The 21793-nt window shown below is 38.0% G+C and overlaps 1 protein-coding gene and 1 long non-coding RNA gene across 2 annotated transcripts in view; one reads left to right on the forward strand and one right to left on the reverse strand.

The window, feature by feature from the left end:
• Positions 1-8867: 8867 nt before the first annotated feature.
• LOC116097723 lies at positions 8868-20289 on the forward strand. The gene is made up of 4 exons (XR_004121534.1): positions 8868-8944; positions 12299-12339; positions 15647-15704; positions 20182-20289. It is a non-coding gene; the product is annotated as an uncharacterized LOC116097723 (long non-coding RNA).
• Positions 9510-21793, reverse strand: part of CUNH6orf58 (chromosome unknown C6orf58 homolog) — a 15627-nt gene continuing 3343 nt past the window's right edge. The window contains exons 2-6 of the mRNA XM_031380330.1: positions 21611-21697; positions 20147-20331; positions 19234-19334; positions 11098-11336; positions 9510-9700 (exon numbers count right to left, since the gene is read on the reverse strand). Coding sequence (XP_031236190.1) covers positions 9600-9700; positions 11098-11336; positions 19234-19334; positions 20147-20331; positions 21611-21697 — 713 coding nt within the window. The 3' untranslated portion in view covers positions 9510-9599. The remainder of the gene's footprint in view (positions 9701-11097; positions 11337-19233; positions 19335-20146; positions 20332-21610; positions 21698-21793) is intronic.

Below are 21793 nucleotides of genomic sequence, written 5' to 3' on the forward strand. Positions count from 1 at the left end.
CATCTCTCTTTAAGGGCAAGTTAACTTAGAATGGATTCTTGAGAACAAAATGGGGTTTATTCTGCTATCTTAGACCCCTCATAAGTCAATGTAATAAATATTATATGCAGAGAGAGCACTAACTAATACACAAATTCTAAAGTTTAAAGTTGAATGGAGTCAAGAACTGCTTCCAATGTATGTGCCTAAGACTTTGATATGACCATGTATGTCATACTGGTAAAACAACTGAACTGGCCATCTCCTGCAACCAGAAAAGACTTCCAATAGAGCTATGGAACACAAAACCCACTACAAAACCTCCAATTTCTTATGCCTACAAGATGTGCAGTGCTAAAGATGGATGAGGAATTGAGGGAATAGCCAAGCAATGACCAATTCAACTTGAGACCCATGCAATGAGAGGGAGCCCACCCCTGACTCTGTTAATGATATTCTGCAATACTGACAGACAGGAGCCTAGCATACCATCAGCAGAGAGGCTTCACCCAGAAACTGATGGAAACCGGTGCAGAGAACCATAGCCAAGTGTTAGGCAGAGCATAGGAAATCTTTCAGGAGAGGAGGAAGAAAAATAGTAGAAGCCAGAGAGGTCAAAGACATCACAAGAAAACCTACAGAATCAACTAATCTGGAGCCAGAGGGGTTTACAAAGACTGAACCACCCACCAGAGAACTTGCATGGGTCTGACCTAGGCCCTCTGCACATATGAAACAGTTGTACAGGTTGGTCCTCATGCGGAACTCCTAAAGTGGAAGCAAAGGCTGTCTTTGACTTTGTTGTGTTATGCCCAGTTTGATGGAACCTGAGGAGACTGACAGAAATAACATTGATGCAGTCTTTTATTGTACGAGGCCAGACCTGGACTGCTGCCTTCCTGCTTCACAGGTTAGGAATGCGACACTCACAGCCAGGGTTTTGATATCAGTATATATATATATATATATATATATATATATATATATATATATATATATGCATAAAAAGCTGGGACTCTCAAGTCTTGGCATTACATGGTTGTGTAGAAAGTAAAGAAATGCTGACTGGCTGGGCCGTGGTGGCACATGCCTTTAATCCCAGCATTTGGGAGGCAGAGGCAGGTGGATTTCTGAGTTTGAGGTCAGCCTGGTCTACAGAGTGAGTTCCAGGACAGCCAAGGTTTCACAGAAAAACCCTGTCTTGAAAAACAAATAAACAAACAAAAAAGAAAGAAAGAAAGAAAGAAAGAAAGAAAGAAAGAAAGAAAGAAAGAAAGAAAGAAAGAAAGAAAAAGAAAGAAATGCTGTCCTTCAAAACCAATAACATTTGTTCAGACCAGACCGGGAGTCAGGACCATGCAAGTTGAAAAGGACTTTTTTGACCTGGTAAAAATTACTTATTCTGTTATCAGAGGCTAGTGTATTTTTACAAATTGGTCGCATCTGTCTGGGAACACTTAGTTGTCTCTTTCCCATAGCTCAAGAGTCTAATCGTTCTGGAGTTAGGAGGCCTTTCTCCTGGTAAGTAGCTCCATGCACACGAACAGCTGCAAATGCACATCTGCCATCCGCGTAAATGTTATCAGCCAGTATTTTTCCCATGATAAGGGCCTAGGTTAGTGCTGACAATTCGGCCCTTTGAGCTGAAGAACCTGGGGGAAGACTAAGCCCAGTTTACCTTCTTTTCCATGGTTCCTGCTGCTTGTGCCTTCCTCTGACCCTTGCAGAAGAAGCTGCTTCCATATGTAAACGAAGTCCTCTCTAGTGGGGTGGGGCACTATGGATGTAGGCTAAGATTTTGCAGCATTGGTGGATTGGATAGTTCAAATCAAGGTCAGCAAGAAGAGTCACAAGATTCAAGGAAACAGGCGACTGGAATATAATTCTGCCAGGATTAATTAGTAAAGTCTGATAATGAGTCATGAGGGCTTTACTGGGCCACCAATCAGGAAGCTGTTTGAGTACCCCTCCAATTGCATGAGAAGTAGTTATGGCTAAATTCTGTCCCAAAGTAACCCAGTATTGTTCCTGTCTAAACACAACACTAGGACAAAGTATGGAGCAGAGACTGAAGGAACAGCCATGCAGAGACTGCCTCACCTGGGGCTCCATCCCATCTGCAGACACCAAACCCAGACTCTTTATGCTGGGAAGTGCTTGCTCATATAGTTGTCTCCTGAGAGGATCTACCAAGAGCCTGATGAACACAGATGCTAGAGTTCCCACCCAACCATTGGACTGAGCACAGGGAGGAGTTAGGGAAAGGACTGAAGGCTCAATAAGGGCACTCAGGAATGACTATGAACAAATGACTATGAACAAAAAACACCAGTCTTATTTCCAAGTCCATTGTTCTTAGGGTGGTCCATGAATATTGTTTGGTGCCTGAGGCCCCTTGGACCCAGGACTTCTTAGTAGATAGCAGACCTTCAGCCTTTACAAGCACTTAATTTTGAGGTCCAGTATCCACCAGGAATTCTAGAGGCTTTCCCTCCGGTCTAAGCATTTCCCTGGGCTCGGAGAGGGGGTCCAAACCCCGACTCTCTCAATCTTCTTCTCCTTTGATAATCATAGTCTTAGTCTATAGCTTTATCTTTGTGTAGTCTTTAGCCCAAGTCCTTTTTCCTAACAGTATGTACATTAGTTCTTACCTAAGATTTGTAGATGACCTCCTCTACCTCTCTTTCTGGTCCGGATTACTATTGGCCAGATCTCTGTTTAATATCTTCTGTGTCTGAGTCTTCTTTCCATCTTTAGCTTCTCTGTTGTGTCACACCTCCTCTGCAATCTCCACTAAATCTCTCAATGACTTCTCCCCTAATCTTTCTACCTTCTGTAACTTCTTTCTAATATCTGATGCTGACTGATTTATAAACACCAGTGCTACTGTGTTAGAATTCTCTGCCTCCTTAGGCTCTAGGTGCATATATTGGGGGAAAATGTCCATAATCCGCTCAAGAAATTCTGTTGAGCCTTCATCATTCCTTTGTCTGACATCATAAACCTTAGCTAAATTTGTGGGTTGCCAAACAGCTGCCTTGAGACCTGCCATAGACTCTGAGATGCTCCCTACCTTCCCCCAGTCTGTAGTCCGAAGCTGGTCTCCTGAAGGGACACCTATCATCTATACCAGCAGGGTTCAGGATTGGAGTGCTGTGTTCTCCCAGAATGTTAGTTTAGGCTTCAAAAATGATGTGTTCCTTTTCCTGGGTGCAAAGAGAATCTGCAAGAGCTGCTGACAATCATCCCAAGTGGGCTGATAGGTAAAAAGGATGGTGTCTAAAAGACCATTGAGCTCTCTAGGATTGTCAGAGAATCTGGCATTCTCTCTCCTCCAATTATAAAGATCAGCAGTATTGAAGGGCCAATAATGGTGGGACTGATGAATCCCTTGTTGGTCTGTTGCCCTTAGGGGTAACAGAGGAATCTGCCTCTGGTTGTACACCCTCAGAGGTACTGCGTCTGCTCACATTCCCTGTGCCATGCCCCCTCCATCCTGCAGTTGACACTATTGGAACTGGAACTAGCACTGGTAGAAGTGTGGGTTGTGCTGAAGCTCGGGTGTAAGGCAGTGGAAAGAGGACCTCCTCACATGCTGTCCTGTGAAGACTACCCATTTCTGTTCTTCTGCCACCAGGGTTGACACTGTTTGTGGTGTACCAGCAAGTGCTATTTATAAATATTAAGCATATGAAAAATTTCATGCTAAAATGTAATGGTAATTGGAAACTTTTTGCTTAAAATCATTAGCTTAACACTTGGTCCAACATAAAAATTACAGAAAGAAATTTAGGAATTCTACCATCATTTTGTAGGGAGTATTTATACTTTCCACCAAAAACAAATGCAAGTTTTAATTTTTTTTTTGCATTTAAATGGCATGGCTCTTGTTTTATTCTGAGAAAATTGCAGTTGTTATATGATCAAAAAATTTACCTTTCTAACCATAGATTTGACATGTTAAAAAATTTATATTAGGCTTAAGGAAATAGTCTAATCAGTAAAATCCTTACTTTAAAGAAAGAAGAGGTCCTGGGTCAAATTCCTAGCACCCACATCCAAAGTAACATACCAGCACATCAGCCATGACAAGCTCCTGTGATCCCAATACTAATATTGGGAGGCAGAGACAGGCGGCTCTTGCTCCTGTGATCCCAATACTAGGGAGGCAGAGACAGGCGGCTCTTGCTTTTTGCTTGCCAGACAGCTAGCCCTAAGGAGTATGCTCCAAGACCATTTCTTAAATCATAGGATAGACAGCTTCTGAAGGGTGATACCCAGTTTGCCCCAGCTTCTACATTCATGTACACACATGAGTATGCTTACCTACACAGCCACGTTCCCACTCAAATAAAAACACATCACAAACATACATACACCACAAATATGCGTACATACATACAAAGACTATTCAAGAAAAAATGATCACTAGAAGCTCACTTGTGTTTCTAGTCCTTTCATCATGTTTCTGTTTGTCTCTTCCTACCAGCAGATCCATTCATCCTGGCATTAGATCTTCATGAATTATATTATTAAAATAATTGTCACTTAAAACTGCCAGTCCATGTAAATGAAAATTCTCCTTTAAAAAAAATTCCTATATATCAAAGACTGTACCCTTGATACACTCATACTAAATCTATACATCTGTTTGTGCTATGAGGAGCACATATCTCCCAATTGCAGGTATAAGTCATTAACGATTTATATTTAACCTTTCTGCTTACTGCTCCTAGCCATTCAGGGTCCTTTAGCCAATGTCTCATTTTCTATGCTTTATTTCTGTCTTGCGGGTGAGGTTGAAGCCTAGAAAATGGTGGAATAGGTATTTGTTGGATCTCTTAGGGGCCATGGACAAAGGTACTTGTTGGGTTTCCTCTTTCTTGTCTGAGTCATTTTACTATTTCATTATATTACTACTTACCTTCATGGAATATGAGGATTTTGTTCTGCAGAAGCACGTCACAGACATGAGACCACTATACATGCCGGAGGAAGGGATTGCTACATTGCCTATGGCTACAAGAAGTTCTGAGTTCCTAGTGTTAACAAAACAGCTGTTAATGATTTTAACTTGCTATAGATATTTTTCCTGTCACACTCTTTTAGTTTGTATTCATCTCTCAATTCAATTCTTGTGGCAATTATTACTTTTTGTTGCTGCTAGCCACATGTTAAGTAAAATAATAACTTATTTATATTTATGTTTTTGCTGATTCTTCTAAATAATCTTGCAAAGTATGCTTTATAATTTCTGTTATAACAATAAATAAACGGAGGTACAAAAGGCACCTGACCAGTGCCAAACCTCAGCTAGCTAGTAAATGATAAGACTCATGTTATTCATTAGTCTCATTTCACTTCCTAACATGTTATGATCAAAATTAGTTTATGAATGAGGCCCTGCCTTTACTCCAGTCAAAGATCCACTGTGCTTACGCTTTACAGTGAACTAAGAGATAGAAATTAGTAGACGGAATTTAGTTTATTCAGAGACAGTCCTGGAGAATGTATAGTTGTTGTCTCAACACCATATACCATTATGATGGGTGCTTAAGGCCATGCAGAGCTTTATGAGGAATAGAAAGGGGACAGGGAGATGGAGGGCAGAAGCCCATGATCCATTTGTAGTTATGTGGGCATGTGCACTTGTTTATTTCATTTCTGATCTTTACAATACACTTTGGTTTTCTGAGACCCCAAATAGCATCTCCTTTTCAGATAGACTTACTGAGCTTCAACAAGTTAACTCATATTATTTGCGTTTCTTGGTGCATCAGCAAATGATCTTTATTATACATATAATAGGAGACATGGTATTACAGCTATCATTGGATGTTCTGGATTCCCTTAGTTCATTTAGCTTAATCACTCATATTGGGATTCTCTTCTGTCCATGAGATTAAGAAGTTAAAGGTTGTTTTAATAGGGATTTTTAGTAAGTGTTGCAGTTTATTTCTTAACCCAGTTAGCTCCCAAATAATCAGAATTGAATTTTTTTTTTTTGGTTTCTTGAGACAGGGTTTCTCTGTATAGCCCTGGTTGTTCTGGAACTCACTCTGTAGACCAGGCTTGCCTCAAACTCAGAAATCCGCCTGCCTCTGCCTCCCAAGTGCTGGGATTAAAAGCATGTGCCACCACTGCCCAGCAGAATTGGACTATTATATTTATTTGTCAAATTTTGAGGGCACAACAACAGAGTAGTATTACTCTATTTTAATCTTTTAATCGGGCTACCTCTCAGCCAAAACTCCTGAGATACTTGCATTGCATATATATTTTTTCTCCAGCTGTTTTTCTCATTATTTCTCTAGGACTCTCTCCCCAAAGCTGAGTCCTCCTGTTCCTGTTTTCCCTTCTTCCCCTCTCCCATTGGGGTAGATTCTATTCTCTTCCCTGATCAGTCATTGGCTGATCCACCAACTTTATTGACCAATCAGGGAATAATTGGGAGCAATGTTTAGACAATATTGTGGCAGGAAATTCTCAGAATAATGATTGCAACCAGATATGGAGGCACAAAATCAGCATTTTAATAATACAAGCATATACAAGCATAATTGTTACATAGTTCACAATAAAATTGTGCCTACATGGACACAATAAAAGTGGAATCTCGTCATGGAAAGCACCTGCTCTCTATATATACAAAGTACACTGACCGCTGAGCATTCCATTTCAAGGAGCATGACAAGACATTTACCATTCTATTGTGCCAGAAAATGCTGATGGCCTAGAGGAAGATAAAGCAAGAGAGTGATTGTTAGGCTCTCTCTTAACATTCCTGTGTTAAGCTGGAAAGAGGAAGCTTCAGGGCATATAAATACTATCTTATTAAGATAAAATGATTTTCTTAAACTCAGGCATTACATGTCTCCTTGGACTCTTAGCTTAAGACTACATCCTTTAGGTTGTAAAAGAGTATCTCCTAGTCAATACAGGAAAGCTCTTGCGTGTATGAACATGGGTATTCCTGCTATTAACATTTGTGTATTAACCACTAACCTTTTTTTCCCTATAAAGGGTATTTTCAGCCATTAACTATCCCTTTTGTTCTAGAAATCCTGTATATTAATATTCATGAATCTCAAGTTGGAAGCAGATGGCAATAGCTGGAATTTTTCTCTCTTCATGTCTACCGTTGGTAGTGCTATCAAGACTGTAAAATAGCATTCATGAAGGAATAAAAGTTAGATGATAACCAACTAAATAAATTAGACAAGGTGTCCTCTGGCTTTTAAAATGGCTCCATAAGCAGAGCCTATTTTATTTTATTTTATTTTTATTGTTTGTAAAGTCATTGTCAAATTAGGAGAGCTTTGCATGTTGGTGTTGGGAAACCATGTACAAAAGTCCGTTTTCCCTAAGCTCTTATCATTCCCTGATTTGATCAGGACTGATAAAAATCACAATATATGTTATTAAAAATTCCCCTCATTCCTGAGAATATGTATTCCTAAATACATCAAAGATTAATTAGTCTGTGGCTTGCTATTGATTGTTGCTAGAATGGATTTATCACAGTCACTGGTATGATGCTGTCCCTGTGGGAAATGAAAAGCACTGAGAAGCCAAAAGTTTTTTTAAAAAGTATTTTCACCAGTTTCAAACAACAGAAAGATTAAGAAGAAGTGACTCTCTTTCCAGGACTTGTCTCAGCTCCATCATACTTGTGATCTTCACTGAGGCCCATTTTAACTGTCACTTTGGGAGAAGATACATCTTTGTACTTTAAGAAAAAGACCACATGAATATAATGACATTGTGAACATCAGGCACATTGGAATGCTGTACTTTTACCTGGACAAAAGATGGTATTCAGATCCCATTTCCAGTCATCACTGAAAGTCTTACAGTTTCAGATGTAATTTGTACCAGCTTGTGATCATGGGAGAGAGTTGCATTTTCAATGACATCTCTGATGCTTTGAATAGGTTTGGCCCCCATAGATGATGTGTTTGAATTTTTGGCCCACAGCACTATTAGGAGGTGTGATCTTGCCAGAATACATGTGGTCTTGTTGGAATAGGCATGGTCTTGTTGGAGGAAATGTGCCACTGTGGGGGTTTTGAGGTTTCCTCTGCTTAAGCTCTGCCCAGGGCATCCTGCTGGCTGACTGCAGAACACAGACTCTTTCTGTCTGTTTTAGGATTAAGATGTAAAACTCCTGACCCCTTCAACTCCAAGTCTGCCTGCACACTGCCATGCTTCCCACCATCATGACAATGGAGTGAACCTCTTTAACTATAAGGCAGTCCCAGTTAAATGATGGCCTTTATATGAGTTTCACAGCAGTGAAACTCTAAGTCAACATTCAAGCCTGGTGATATTATCATAATGTCATGAGTCAACAGTTGGTGTTGGGAAAGGACCTTTTCAGTTTTAGAGGAGATTAGTCATGACAAGAATTCTTGGGAAAGACATGGTCACATAGGACAGCAGGCAGAAAATCTGCGCTTGGTTTGCAGCTGTGTCCTTTCGTTGTCTTCCATAGAGAGCAGTTTGCTTTATTATCTTAGATGTTTTCTTGTATTTTATTTTTGACAGAATGTTTGGTGCTCTGCATAATCATTCTTGTGGTTTTGTTTTAGTTTGAATGTGAAATTTCCCATAAAGGCTCATATATTTGAATACATATAGTCTCTAGCTGATGACCTTCTTTTGAAGTCATGTAGCCCAGCTAGTTCACTTAAGTCACCAGAGACAGGCACTTGTTAGCTGCAACCTTTCCCTGCTTGAGTTTCATATCCTTTGTGTCCCACACTTAACTGCATGTGAGAGGCATCAGATACCCATTCCTATGCCATGACATGCCATGTCATCTGCATCATATTGGACTATGTGCTCTGAAACTGTGAATGCAAATAATTCTCTTCTCTCTTAGGTTGCCTCTGCCATGATTTCTGGGTTCAAGGAGAAGAAAAGCAACAACTAGAGAACACTGATACAGAGTAGTGAAGTTGTGGTGAGAAACATAATGACATACTTTGTGAACCATTGGCTTGGATTATGTGCAGACTCAGGTCAGGGGGAGCTGAAGCAGTGAGAGAGACCTTTGGAAATCATCAAGTCTATCCAGTGTATTCTCTCTCTTATAGGGTACAACTCTGAGAAATTTACCCCAAAGGACTCTTTACAAACAGGTCAATGATGGAAACTCTAACAACTCATTATAAACTTAGCAAATCATAAATCAAACCTGATTAAGTGGGTAAACTTGATTTGTAATTAAGTTTTATGAGATTAAAATATTTAAGTTGAATGTCAGTATTGGACTGCAAAATGTTTGGCTAAACATCAGTAAGATTTATCCTTCTAGATTTAAAAATGAAAGCACACATAGAAGCTTAACATAAGTTTAATTATTTCTTTCTGACTTTGTTGTCATTGACCAGTATCTTTATATCTTAAGATTAAGTGTTAAAGAATTTAAAATTTGTGAGTTAACATGCAAAATTAATTTAAATTCATTAGTAGGAATACATGCAGAAAAATCCTAAAAAATGAACATTAGGCAAAACAGCCCAAATCATAGATCTAGATGATTGTGATCATATTTGTTATTTTTAATTGCTTGTGGTCAAAGGCAGTTGTTCACAATTCACTAAAAATTTTGTGTCTTAAGGAGATGTTCCTAGGAACTCTTCAAAGGCATTTAAAAATAATTTCCTTGCAAATTTTGTACTCATGAGACTTTCCCATATAGTCAAAGACAACGATCCTAGAAAAGATTAAAAAATATATATGAGTACTTGTCAATTCCTGAAAACATTACTTACTTCCATTAGGTAATACCCATTGATCATATTTATTTCATTTGCTTTCTATCATTTAACATTAAAATCATCAGTACATAAAGAGTATTTGATTCACTGATACTATTATCATTTTTCAATACCTAACCTAAAAGTTTAGTATCATGCTTTTTAAGTGGCTGTGACATATATTATGAAATTAGGTATACATGGACTGAGCCTGTGATGTCCATCAAAGCTCATAACAACAATTTCCATAATCATAATAAATTCATTAAAGAAAATACTGCATGTCTATGATAAAATGATTCTAATATAAACCTCTCAAATGCTATCCACCAACTGAAGGGCTACTGTTCACTGAATGAGGGAAGTAGCCTGTTGACTGACAGTATCACACTACAACCAATACTGACATGAGAAGAGACATCATTTGCACTGGGGCACCAATGTATTTGGTAGATCTGATTTTTTTTGCAAAAGTTTTCCACAGATTTGAAGATAATAAATGTATGTCTAATTTCTTTTATTTATAATTTTAGAGACACATAAAACATCCCTTTACATAATAGAAAGAGCATATATATGTTTAGTATATCTCAAGGTCCTAGGACACAAGTAAAATGAGGTTGCTATGGTAATTTTCAATCAGTTGATGTAGTCAGTTTTTCACTCTGCTTTTGCATTATGAAGCAAAGGTCATCTTTCTTGACCTTTGTTAAAAACATTTGATGAGTCAGCAATGGTTTAAAAGTATCTGGTGAGTCAGGTAGATAGTGATTTCATTAATGATGGAAATTTTTAATTTCTTTTGAAATTCATTTGTCTTTTTTTGTTTGTTTGTTCTTGTTTTGGTTTGGTATTTGTTTTGTTTTTCAAGACAGGGTTTCTCTGTGTAGCCCTGGCTGTCCTGGAACTCACTCTGTAGACCAGGCTGGCGTCAAACTTAGAAATCAGTCTGCCTCTGCCTCTGTCTCCCAAGTGCTGGGATTAAAGGTGTGTGCCATCACTGACCAGCTCATTTGTCTTCTTTAGACTTAAGAGTGAAATAGAAGAGATTGAAATTGAGTGAAATAATGGCTATATACAAACATGTGTGTTCATATTACATACTTCACTTAATATTATAGATGTCAAGGTACAATATGGCATTAAAATGAAGGGCCATGTCATAAATTTTTAAAAAGTGTAGTTGATCAATGAGTTTATCATCTAACAAGAGTAATTACTGCTAATGAAACCCAAAATATGCCCATGGGACTTCATAGCATATTTAATGCATACTGGTGTGGTGATACCTCTACTTAGAATAGTAGCCTATATAGTCCTGATTTGTTTTCCAATACTATTTTAAAATTTTTACCTGAGTATCTGTCAATATCTCCAAGAAGATTTAATGTTACCAGGACTTTGTTCTGAAGAGGAGTGAAATCAGGAATAAAAGGAGCTATGTCAATATCATCAAGTACTCGTGGGGGCAGGCCCCTCTGAAAACTGTGTGCTCTAATCAGGGTTGTAGGGAGACGGGCTTCCCCTAAATAGTACACAGTAATAGCCCAGTTTTTCTCAAAACTTGCTTCTTGATCAGAATAGAAGTTGTATCTAAAAGATAAATAGAAAAAAATATCAACTAAGATTTATTTCCAAAGAACTTTAATCTTTCTTTGCAGAAATCATCTACCAAAAAATAAAATCCAAACATTTGGAAAGGAAGTATGAGAATACTGCCCATTTGGTTTGTTCCAGGAGTTGTAAAGATAACTAAACAAAATATAAATGTATAAAGGTTGATCCAATTAGTCACTACCTTTTAATATCCTACCTTTCATTTATCATTTATCATTCCTTATGCACACCGTACATGAAAACCATGGAGTAAATATACTAAAACATGTTTAAAACCTACAGTCTGGATATGTTACAACAAACACAAACACAGGTCTAGTGTTACAAGCTAGAAATTCACAATTGCTACACAAAGCAGGAAGATTGGGATCAATGGTCAGGGTACATGAGATCCATTTTGTAAGTTAATGAATGAATTAATTTTTTAACAGATTGAAGAAGAAAGAAAATAATGCGTCATGCTTGTTCATGCTTGTCAACCTTGTCTGAAGAATGAAATGTACCAAATGTTATTTCTGTACCCTGAGAGCTTTAACCTTTATATGATTTGTACTTTTTTTAAAAGGAAGATTAGAAACTGCATATGCTGGTGTACACTTTTAATCCTAGCACTTGGGAGGCAGAGGCAGGTGGACCTCTGTGTGTTCCAGGACAGCCTCATCTATGGAGGGAGTTCCAGGACAGCCAAGACTACACAGAGAAATCCTGCCTCAAAAAAAGAGAAAGATAAAAAGAAAAAAAAAGGAAAAAGAAAAAAAGCAAGAAAATGAAACACAAGAATTTTTTTAGGATGCATAGAAATTGAAAGACATATGAGGAACATGCTAGAAAAGGCAATAGGCATGCATTTAGTTTTCAGTGTTTGCAGTTGCCAGTGTTCACTCAAATAAATAATTACCCAAATCTGTGTGCTTTATTACATGTCAATTCTACCTAAGTTCATTGAAGACAATATTTGAAAATTGAATCACTTCCTAAGGTAAGCCTTAATTTGATATAAATACAACTGTCTTTGTCCTTTCAAATAGAAAAAAATGGCAATAGTTGATTATGAGACTTGCAACAAACAGGTCTTGAGTTCCCCTTTGAACTGGGGACTGAAAAATGTCTGATGTTCAGGACAGCTGGCCATAGGCTGTCTGCAGTCAAGCAATCACTTAGCTAATTAGCTGGAAGATTTCCTCAGACTCCAAGGCTTACAGGCATGATCAGTGTACAAAACCTCCATAAGCACTCTGGTTTTCTGAATGTTCATCTTTAAATTTAATAGGAAACTCAGCCAGATACCATGGGGAGCCATTAGTCATAAGACACACTGGAACAGGAAGTGAGGCAGAAAATAAAACAAAGCAAAGACATTTACAAAAAGTGGAGTTGATTGGAGAGAAGTCAAAGCAAACTTAAACATTGACTATCAGGGGAAATGACTCACAATATGAAAACTACCTCACACTTTCTGTATTCAACTACATTCTCAGTCAACAATTAATAAAGTGTATGCATATGTCAAGTATCTCAACTGTTTCTACCTACTCTACACCCATATTCAGTTATCCAGAACCTGAGCCCTAGCAGGGGAAGCATACCAAGAGAGAAACAGAAGGGAAATTCAGGGAAAGCCATGACACAGAGGAAAGACAAAGAGATTCCCAAGAGATGAGTACAGATGCCAACACCTGGACAGACCTGGGACAATAACTTACTCAGACGCAGACCTCATTGGAAGAAAGGCTACAGACAGAATTTGTGAGGCTTTGACCAAGCTTAGATGGTTGTTCTAGCTTGTCTTTTCTAGGACCAGGATGTGTAGACATTTCTTAAGAAATAAAAATCACTTGATGTCCCAGTGTAGGGGAAAGCCAGGACAGAGAAGTGGGAGCAGATGGGTTAGTGAGCAGGGAGTGGGGGGATGGCATGGGGGGTTGGAGGGGATAAAATTTGCAATGTAAATAAAGAAAACTTCTAATAAAAAATTAAAAAAAAGAAATAAAAATCACAGATGAAGTTTAATTCAAAGTAGAGTAAGATATTGAGAGTATGTATCAAGGTCAAAGATGTTAAAACAGGAAGCATAAACCAATAGTCCCCAGAGAAATACCTTTTTCCCAGGAGTTTCATGCTGAGGGAAGACAGGCTGTAAATAAAGCCCTGGCCTGAGGGAACATATTCACCTAGCAGGAAGAGCTTTCTTGAAATTCTGAAAGTGTATCTAACTCACAGTTGAGCTAACTTATGTGTATTTCCTTCTTTCTTCCTACCAAGCTGCACGACATCTCTAGGAAAAGTGAGACACATTAGGAGACTTTAAACCCCTGTTTAGAAAAAGTCAAAATAAACTTGTATTCTCTACCAACTCAGTCTTCTAGTTTCTTTTCAAATATGAGAAAGTGAAGGCAGTTATTTTAAGAATGAAGCATCAATGTAAGCAGTGATTTCAACTACAACAACGTAAGCCCCACTTAGCACAATGAGCAGCAATGAACAACTCTATCGAGAGCACACTGGTTACACATAGCATGAGAATCACAGAAGTCAAACCTTGTCTTCCTATGGAGTGGTTTCATAGGCTGATAGTTGAAACCATAAATAAAAAAACAAAGTTCTATAAGTTTGCTTGAAGAAATTTATTGGTGTCAGATGACTCTCATGGCTACTCCAGGAGCTAAAGCTAAATCATGATATCACATGTATTACAGGAGGATAAACATTTCAGATCTACACTGGTAAGTACAGGTTGACATCAAGAACAGGCAGACTGTGTTACTGTAGTAAGACATTATCTTAAAAAATAAGAGAGAGTAGGATGGATTACAGCTCCCCAGTAGGGCTTCTCATAGACCAAAACAGCAACAAAGAACTGTGAATCACAGTACTCACACTGAGAGTAATTGCTATACATAAATCAGAGGGAAGGAAGGACCTGGGTGATAGAGGGAAGGAGGAGAGGAAAGGTGGAACATGATCAGCTATGGTAGGGGAGGGAGTAAGAGAAGTGAAGCCTTAAGAACCAGCAGAATGAATGGAAATATGCAAACTTGGAAGGTGTGAGGGTGCCTCATACCTTGAGGGCACCCTCTAGAATGTACTAGAGACCTGAGGGATGAGAGTGTTTCAGGACACAAAGGGAGGGAACTTAGATGAAATGCCCAACAGTAGGGAGAAAGAACTTGTAGAATCTACCTCCAGTAGAAAGGGCATCAAGTAGAGCGATGGGATTACCATCCCACAGTCAAAAACTCTGATCCAGAATTGTTCCTGTCTAAAAGAACTGAAGAGACAGAAATGGAGGAGACTGAGGGAAAGGAGGTCCAATGACTGGCACAAACTGGGACCCACCTCAGTGGGGAGGCTCCGAGGCCTGACACTATTACTGATGTTATGGTGTGCTCACAGACAAGAACTTAGCATGCCTGCTCTTCAAAAGGCCCAACAAGCAGCTGACTGGTGCAGGTGCAGATACTGACACCCAACCAATATACTGAAGTCAGAGACCCATATAGTTGAATTAGAGAAAGGCTGGAAGAAGTTGAGGAGGAAGAAGTTGGGGAAGACCAGCAGTCTCAACTAACCTAGATCCTCGACATCTCTCAGACACTGAGCCATTAACCAGGCAGCATAGACTAGAAGGTCAGCAGATGACTTCCTGGTATGGCCTGAGTGAGAGAAGATGCACCTAACCCTAGAGACTTGAGGCCCCAGGGAGTGGGGAACCCTGGAGAGGTGTGAAATGTATGTGGAGGGGTATGGGGACATCCTCTTGAAAACAGGGGTGGAGGAATGGGATGAAGAACTGTCAGAGGGCAGAATAGGAGGGGACTGGACTGTAAAAAACAACACCATGTACAGACTTACAAACTTAGATCAAGAACAGGTAGACTAAGGGACATCTCAAAGCCGTATCAGAAATATTAGGCATAAAAAATTATTGAAAACATCAAACCACCTAATGATTAAATAAAAATACAAAACAAAACAAAATAACACAAAAACAAACATCACATCAGGATCTTATATGAAGAAGCAGAAATCTGGTAGGGCATGGCAATATGACTGATACCACATTATAGGATTTACAGGTAGGCTCTAAACTCTTGACGGCCCATGATTTCAGGTCAGTAAGGTACCGATGGCTTGAACTGTCCCACTCACGTAATCGACTGCCTCTACTCTTCTCCCTGAGTACCCTTCACATTAGAAGCAGCTCTGCTTCTGCAAACCTCTCCCAGCTGAATGGTTGCATTCTTTAGGAACTGCAGAGACTGACTGGCACGCTTTGGTCTCTATAGGTATGGATCTGAAAGTAGAAGATGATCTGGGAATGAACATCAGTAATCAATATTGAAGGTAAGGAGACTGTAATCTATCACCAAGCAAAATTCAGTCTGTGGTTGGTTACAGGAACAAAATTGGTCAGGCATATAAGTTCTGGAAATTAGGGTAAAATACTAGGATATCTATTTAAGTTTCTGATGTAACATCTTCAAAATGATTTGAATATTGTAGCTTTCTGTTTTTTAAATTATTTCTTTAATTTTCTGAGGATGAGATACAATTAAATCATTTCTTTTCTCCTCCCTTTATTCCCTCCATACCTTCCTATATACACCACCTCAGCTCTATTCAAAATTCATAGCTTTTTTGGTTAGGTGGTGTGTGTGTGTGTCTGTGTGTGTGTGTGTGTGTGTGTGTGTGTATGTGTCTGTGTGTGTGTGTGTGTGTGTGTGTGTGTGTGTGTGTGTGTGTACTGGAGAGACACAGAAGCCTTGCTTGGATCCAGCAATCTTTTAATATAGGTGAGATGGAAATAGATGTGAAACGGAGCTTTTGCTCAGTTTACTGGCTGTAGCTATGGTTTATATCTCGTGAAAACAGTGAGTTTCCTCACTAAAAGATGTGAACCCACAGTTTATGTTCTGTTCCATCTATTTGCACTTATTTTATACTGTAGCAATTCTAGCACATTTATATGTTCAATATAACTTTTACAAATATGAGAAAAAGCTGAGTAGAATTGATCTTTTATATCCAGCTTATAAGCTCCATAAACTTAGAGGCAGCAGACCCTGCAGAAAAACAGGATAACCTGTGAGACACAAGGAATGTGAACATGAGACTTTCTATCCAGTATTATTGTATTTCCATACAGTATATTGTATTAAGTGTCAAACTGAACAGATAAGACCCAAACTCTGTGCCAGGAAAATGGAAGAAAGCTGAAATTCTGTTACATTAAATAATTTAATGGTTTATTTTACTATTCTTAATAATAAAGAGAACTCAGTTGTTATTTATTTAACTTACAGTAGCATTTTAATAATTGTATTTTAAGGTTTATTAGCAAGATAAGAAAGGCCAAGGGAAAAACCTGAAGTTCAGGAAGTAGATTGCAATATTCATATCAGTATTTTGCTACAATTAGTAAAGATAGGATCCTGACAGTTACACATTTAATAACCAAAAACTTCATGATGTTCCATTTAGAGAAACTTTAAATACATTGGGCCCATCCTAAAAATGCAAAGAATTTGGATGTACAAAATGCTAAGATTAGCTGAGGAGAAGAGTGATCCAGTAGGAGGAAAAGCAGTCTCAATTAATCTGGATCTCTGAGATCTGTCCAACACCAGAACACCAACCAGGCAGCATACACCAGGTGATATGAGGTCCTAACACACATATAGTGGAGGACTGCCAGATCTGTGTTCATTCAGAGATGATGTACCTAACCCTCAAGAGACTGGAAGCCCCAGGGAGTTTAGAGGTCAGGTGGGGTGGGGGGTGGGGACATCCACATGGAGATAGGGGTTGAGTAGGGGGTATGGGATGTGGAACAGTCAGAGGGTGGACTTGGGGGGAGGGGAATAAAATATGGAGTGTAAAAAATAATTAATTAATTTAAAAAAGGAAATGTATCTAGAAAGAAAAATCTCTATAATCATTATAAATTTAAAATGTTTTAAATACTTGTCATTCCTGTGCTTAGAGTTGTAATTTTCTGGGGCCTGGATAGGTAGCTCAGTGGTTAAAAGCACAGTTGTTCAACCAGGGACTAGGAGCCGGGTGGTGGTGGCGCACTCCTGTAATCCCAGCATTTAGGAGGTAGAGGAAGTCATATTTCTGAGTTCAAGGTCAGCCTGTTCTACAGAGTTCTTTCCAGGACAGCCAGGGTTACACAGAGAAACTGTGTCTTAAAAAAAAAAAAAAGCAAAAACAAAAAACAAAAACAAAAACAAAAAAACAAAAAACCACCACCAACAACAACAACAAAAAAACCCAAAAAACAAACAAACAGGGACTAGGTTTGATTCCCAGAAGACCTGAATCTGATTTCCATAATCCACTTGATGGGTCACAGCTCCAGGATAGCCAATGTTTCTGATTGGCCTCCATGAGAACCAGGCATGCAAGCAGTACACAGAAGCAGACATGAAGATAAAGCAGTAATAGAAATAAAAATAAAATCTATTCTATTGCTTTATTTTTATAGAAAAAATGGAAGTTCTCTAAATGTGGAAAAGGAGTTTATAACAAATATTACAACTTGACCACCACCATTCACAAGATAACTTAATTCCCTTTCCTCAGAATTTATATATATGCATGAGTACGTCTACCTTGTACTTATGAGTGAGTGTATGTGTATGGTGTGTGTTGTGTTTGTATGAATGAGAGTGTGAGTATGTGTTTGTGTGTTTGAATGTGTTTAGAGGACTATGCATGAATATGGAGGCCAGAGTACAACCTCAGGTCTGGTCCCTCTGTGGTTTTTTTGAACAGGGTCTCCCAGTGACTGCACTCACCATAAGGCCAGTGAGTTCCAGGGACCCACTAATTTTTACCTCCCCAGCATGAGTATGACACACATAGCATGATGCTGGCTTCTATTACATGACTTCTAGAAGTCAAATTGATACCTTCTTACTTGCATAGAAGTAAAAACAGGATAGGAGCTCAAGCAATCGAGTCATCTGAACTATGTTCCCAGCTGTTTCTCAGATATTGTTTTTCTTCTTCCACTCAAAAATATATTCTAAATCTGTCCTTCAATATCATAATCACCAGAGATTACACTTATCCTTTATTATTAAGATTAAAAACCATGATTATCCTAAAACAAAACAAAACAAAACAAAAAGAATAAGGCCATGCAGGCTAGTTTTAGTCAATGTGACAACAAATGTAGATGTGTGTGGTAAGAATGAATTTTAATTCAGGAACTGTGTCCATCATATTGACCTGTGAGGTATTTTTATGATTGTGAATTCATGCAAGTGAATGAAAGCCACTGTAGGCAGTAATGTCAGTATCCTTGAGCTACATAAGAAAGTTAGCCAAACCAAAGGAAGAGATCCAATTAATCTGCAGTCCTCTGTGCTCTCTGCTCTGCTTCCCGCCCTCATGTTCTGCTTGAGCTCCTATCCTGGCTTTCCTTTATGATGGACTACAATTTGTAAGATGAAACAAACTCATTCTTTCCTAAGTTGCTTTTGGACATTTTAGTTAAATCAATGGAAAGAGGGCTGCCAAGATGGCTCAATGGGTCAAAGCACTGACTGCTGATCCGAAGGTCCTGCATTCAAATCCCAGCAACCACATGGTGGCTCACAACCACCCATTATGAGATCTGACGCCCTCTTCTGATGCTTCTGAAGTCAGCTACAGTGTACTTATGTACAATAATAAATAAATCCCTGGGATGGAGCAAGCAGGTGCTGAGCAAGCAGAGTTGACCAGAGCAAGTGGAGTTGCCAGAAGCGAGCAAAAGTCCTAAAAATTCAGTTCCCAACAAGCACATGAAGGCTCACAACTATCTGTACATCTACAATAAATGGAAAAACAATCAAACTAAAGTAGAGACAAAAATATTTCTTACCTGTCTACAAAGGCCCTGGTGGGATACTCCAAGGATAAGGTATGGGCATCCCATAACTTCTTGAGAAGGCCATCAAAGTCACTAGAAGGCAACTGCATGTACTAAGGAATAGACAAAGGAGTGTTATGTGGGTGACTCTGCTAAAATCCATCCAGACTCAGAAATATAAGCAATAGTCAGCATGAACCAAGAATGCTGTCACTCCATAGCATCCCTAGTGCTTAACAGCAAATAAAATAATAGTACTTTTTGATAAAGCATATCATTGGGTTGAAATGAGCTTCAATTAATACTTGAAAGGGCTATTGTCATTTTCACTGTCAACATTAAAACATTTTTCACAAAAGCAATAAGAACAAGTTAAAAATTAAAGTATACCAAAAGCAATGAATTAACCATTTAAAATTAGTAAATATATATTTAAATCACTAACTTTTAGCTTCTTCTATGTTTGATGCACATATTTCATTTTGGTCATCAAATGGTTTGTTCAGAACAACATATCATTGCTTACCTCTAACTACAAGTGAGTGGTTATTAATTCACTTTCAATAATGATGGACTTATCTAAAATAGGTCTATGATTCCAGCTCATGTAATATGTCACAAATAGCCTAAAGTCTCAATTATTTGCGTGCCTATTCACTCTCTATTAAAATGGTCTACAAGCTTGCCATTTTTTTCACTTGCATTGAGAACAAGTGGATTTTGCATTAGTACTGAATAAGAATGGTAAGGTTCTCTGGCATGCACTCTATACACCAGTTATGAGAATAATATCTGCATACAATTTACATTTTAATATTAAGAAAAGTATACAGCAAATAAAAAAACAGTCTTTCATAAAAGACTTTCTCAATGAGTATTCTCTTGGCATGTATGAGTAGTTTGATATAAAATTTAAATGACAAACCTGAAAAAAGTCTCTCCATCTGTTCATTGTTTCAGGGAAGGCAGACTGACAGCCAGAAACATTATAACAAAACCTCATCTGATCCTTGGGTGGTGGCAAGATTGTGATTTGTTCTGGAGATAGCCCTGCTATTCCAGAATCAACAGCAGCAAGGAAAGGTAACACACTCAAATAATAATTTACATCTGTGAAAACAAGAGGCTGGTTAGACTCAGAACCAGGGACAAAACACAGAGCATGTTTCTAGGAATTAGTAAGTCATTAAGGGATATTCACAGATCCTGAATGCTGATAAAAATTACCAACTAAAATTTATTGAGGAAAATCAACTTACAGTTTAATAGTCCTATAATCATGGGTACATATATACATACCGAAGTATCATATTATTGTATTTTAAGAAAGGTAATTTTAATGAATTGCATAACAATTTTATTTCAAACATTAAATAAAAAAGGAAAAAAAAACAAAAGCTATTGAATTGTTCTCATAATGGTACACAACCTTTCAATGAAATTGCATTGTCAATTTTAATTTTTCTAAAATATAATGCCATAAATATACAATATAAAGCATAACTATAGATTTCCTCAAATATAAAGCATAACTATTGATTTGGAAAATGCATATTTTATATTTTACAACTTAGTCTAATTTTTATGCAGAATATCACCAAATACTTTTATCCTATTTTTCAAAAACAACAATTATTGACTGGCAACCTAATAAGCTTCAAGCTTTCCCATTATAGAGGAGCAAGTCCTGCACATTTAAGCAGTTTAAGCTAGTTAGATAATATGCTTATATTGATTCTTAACCCTTTAAATTACAAAGCAAATTAGATTAAATTGTAATTTGAGAGCTGTTGACAAGTCTGTTTATCAGATTTGAAAAGAATGATTCAAGTTAGTGTGAGGGAAAATATCCTGTCGTAAGTGTCATTTATAACCATTGGTGAATTATTCTAATAAATTTCTATATAAATTCATTTCAAACAAACCACACCATGAAAGAATTAGAAGATCTATACAAATTGTTCTCAGTATTGCATACATAATTAGGCCTCATTTATAGGTTGACCAAACTAAGTATATTAGTCTGGCAGCTTTGTGAGTTTCAAAATTTAGCACCTTTTTTCTGAGCAAAAAGAAGAGCATTCTTAGTCTCACTTGAAAAGATTCTATGTTCCTTTGTAAACCTGTCATACAACCAACAATGTTGTTCCCTAGAGGCTATTATCTTTGTAGTTCCTTGATTCAATTTCTCTGTGAAAAGTCTGATTACACCCATAAACATTATTATATCCCATTTGATTGATCAACTCTGCCACATGCCATCAAGGACACTGGTCAATTCATCTTAAAAAAGGGGCAGTGTTGTTTTTGTTTTGTCTCTGTCTCTAAAATTCAGGTTAAATATATTCTTTGAAGTATAAGTCAAATTTTGTTATCGAAGAGAACCTACCAGCCCACCAACTGTCCACAGAGATGCATAGACTCTCTTCAAGTTCATTACCACAGTCTCTCATTCCAGTGGGATCAGCTAATCTACCTAGAGTACAGAAAAGACACAGGTATATTTGTTTATCATGTACATCTAAAACAGTTGAATGCATGCCTTCTCTCTCCCCCTCCCCTCCCCCTCCCC

The sequence above is a fragment of the Mastomys coucha genome, unplaced genomic scaffold (assembly GCF_008632895.1).
Source record: "Mastomys coucha isolate ucsf_1 unplaced genomic scaffold, UCSF_Mcou_1 pScaffold2, whole genome shotgun sequence".
Lineage (NCBI taxonomy): Eukaryota > Metazoa > Chordata > Mammalia > Rodentia > Muridae > Mastomys > Mastomys coucha.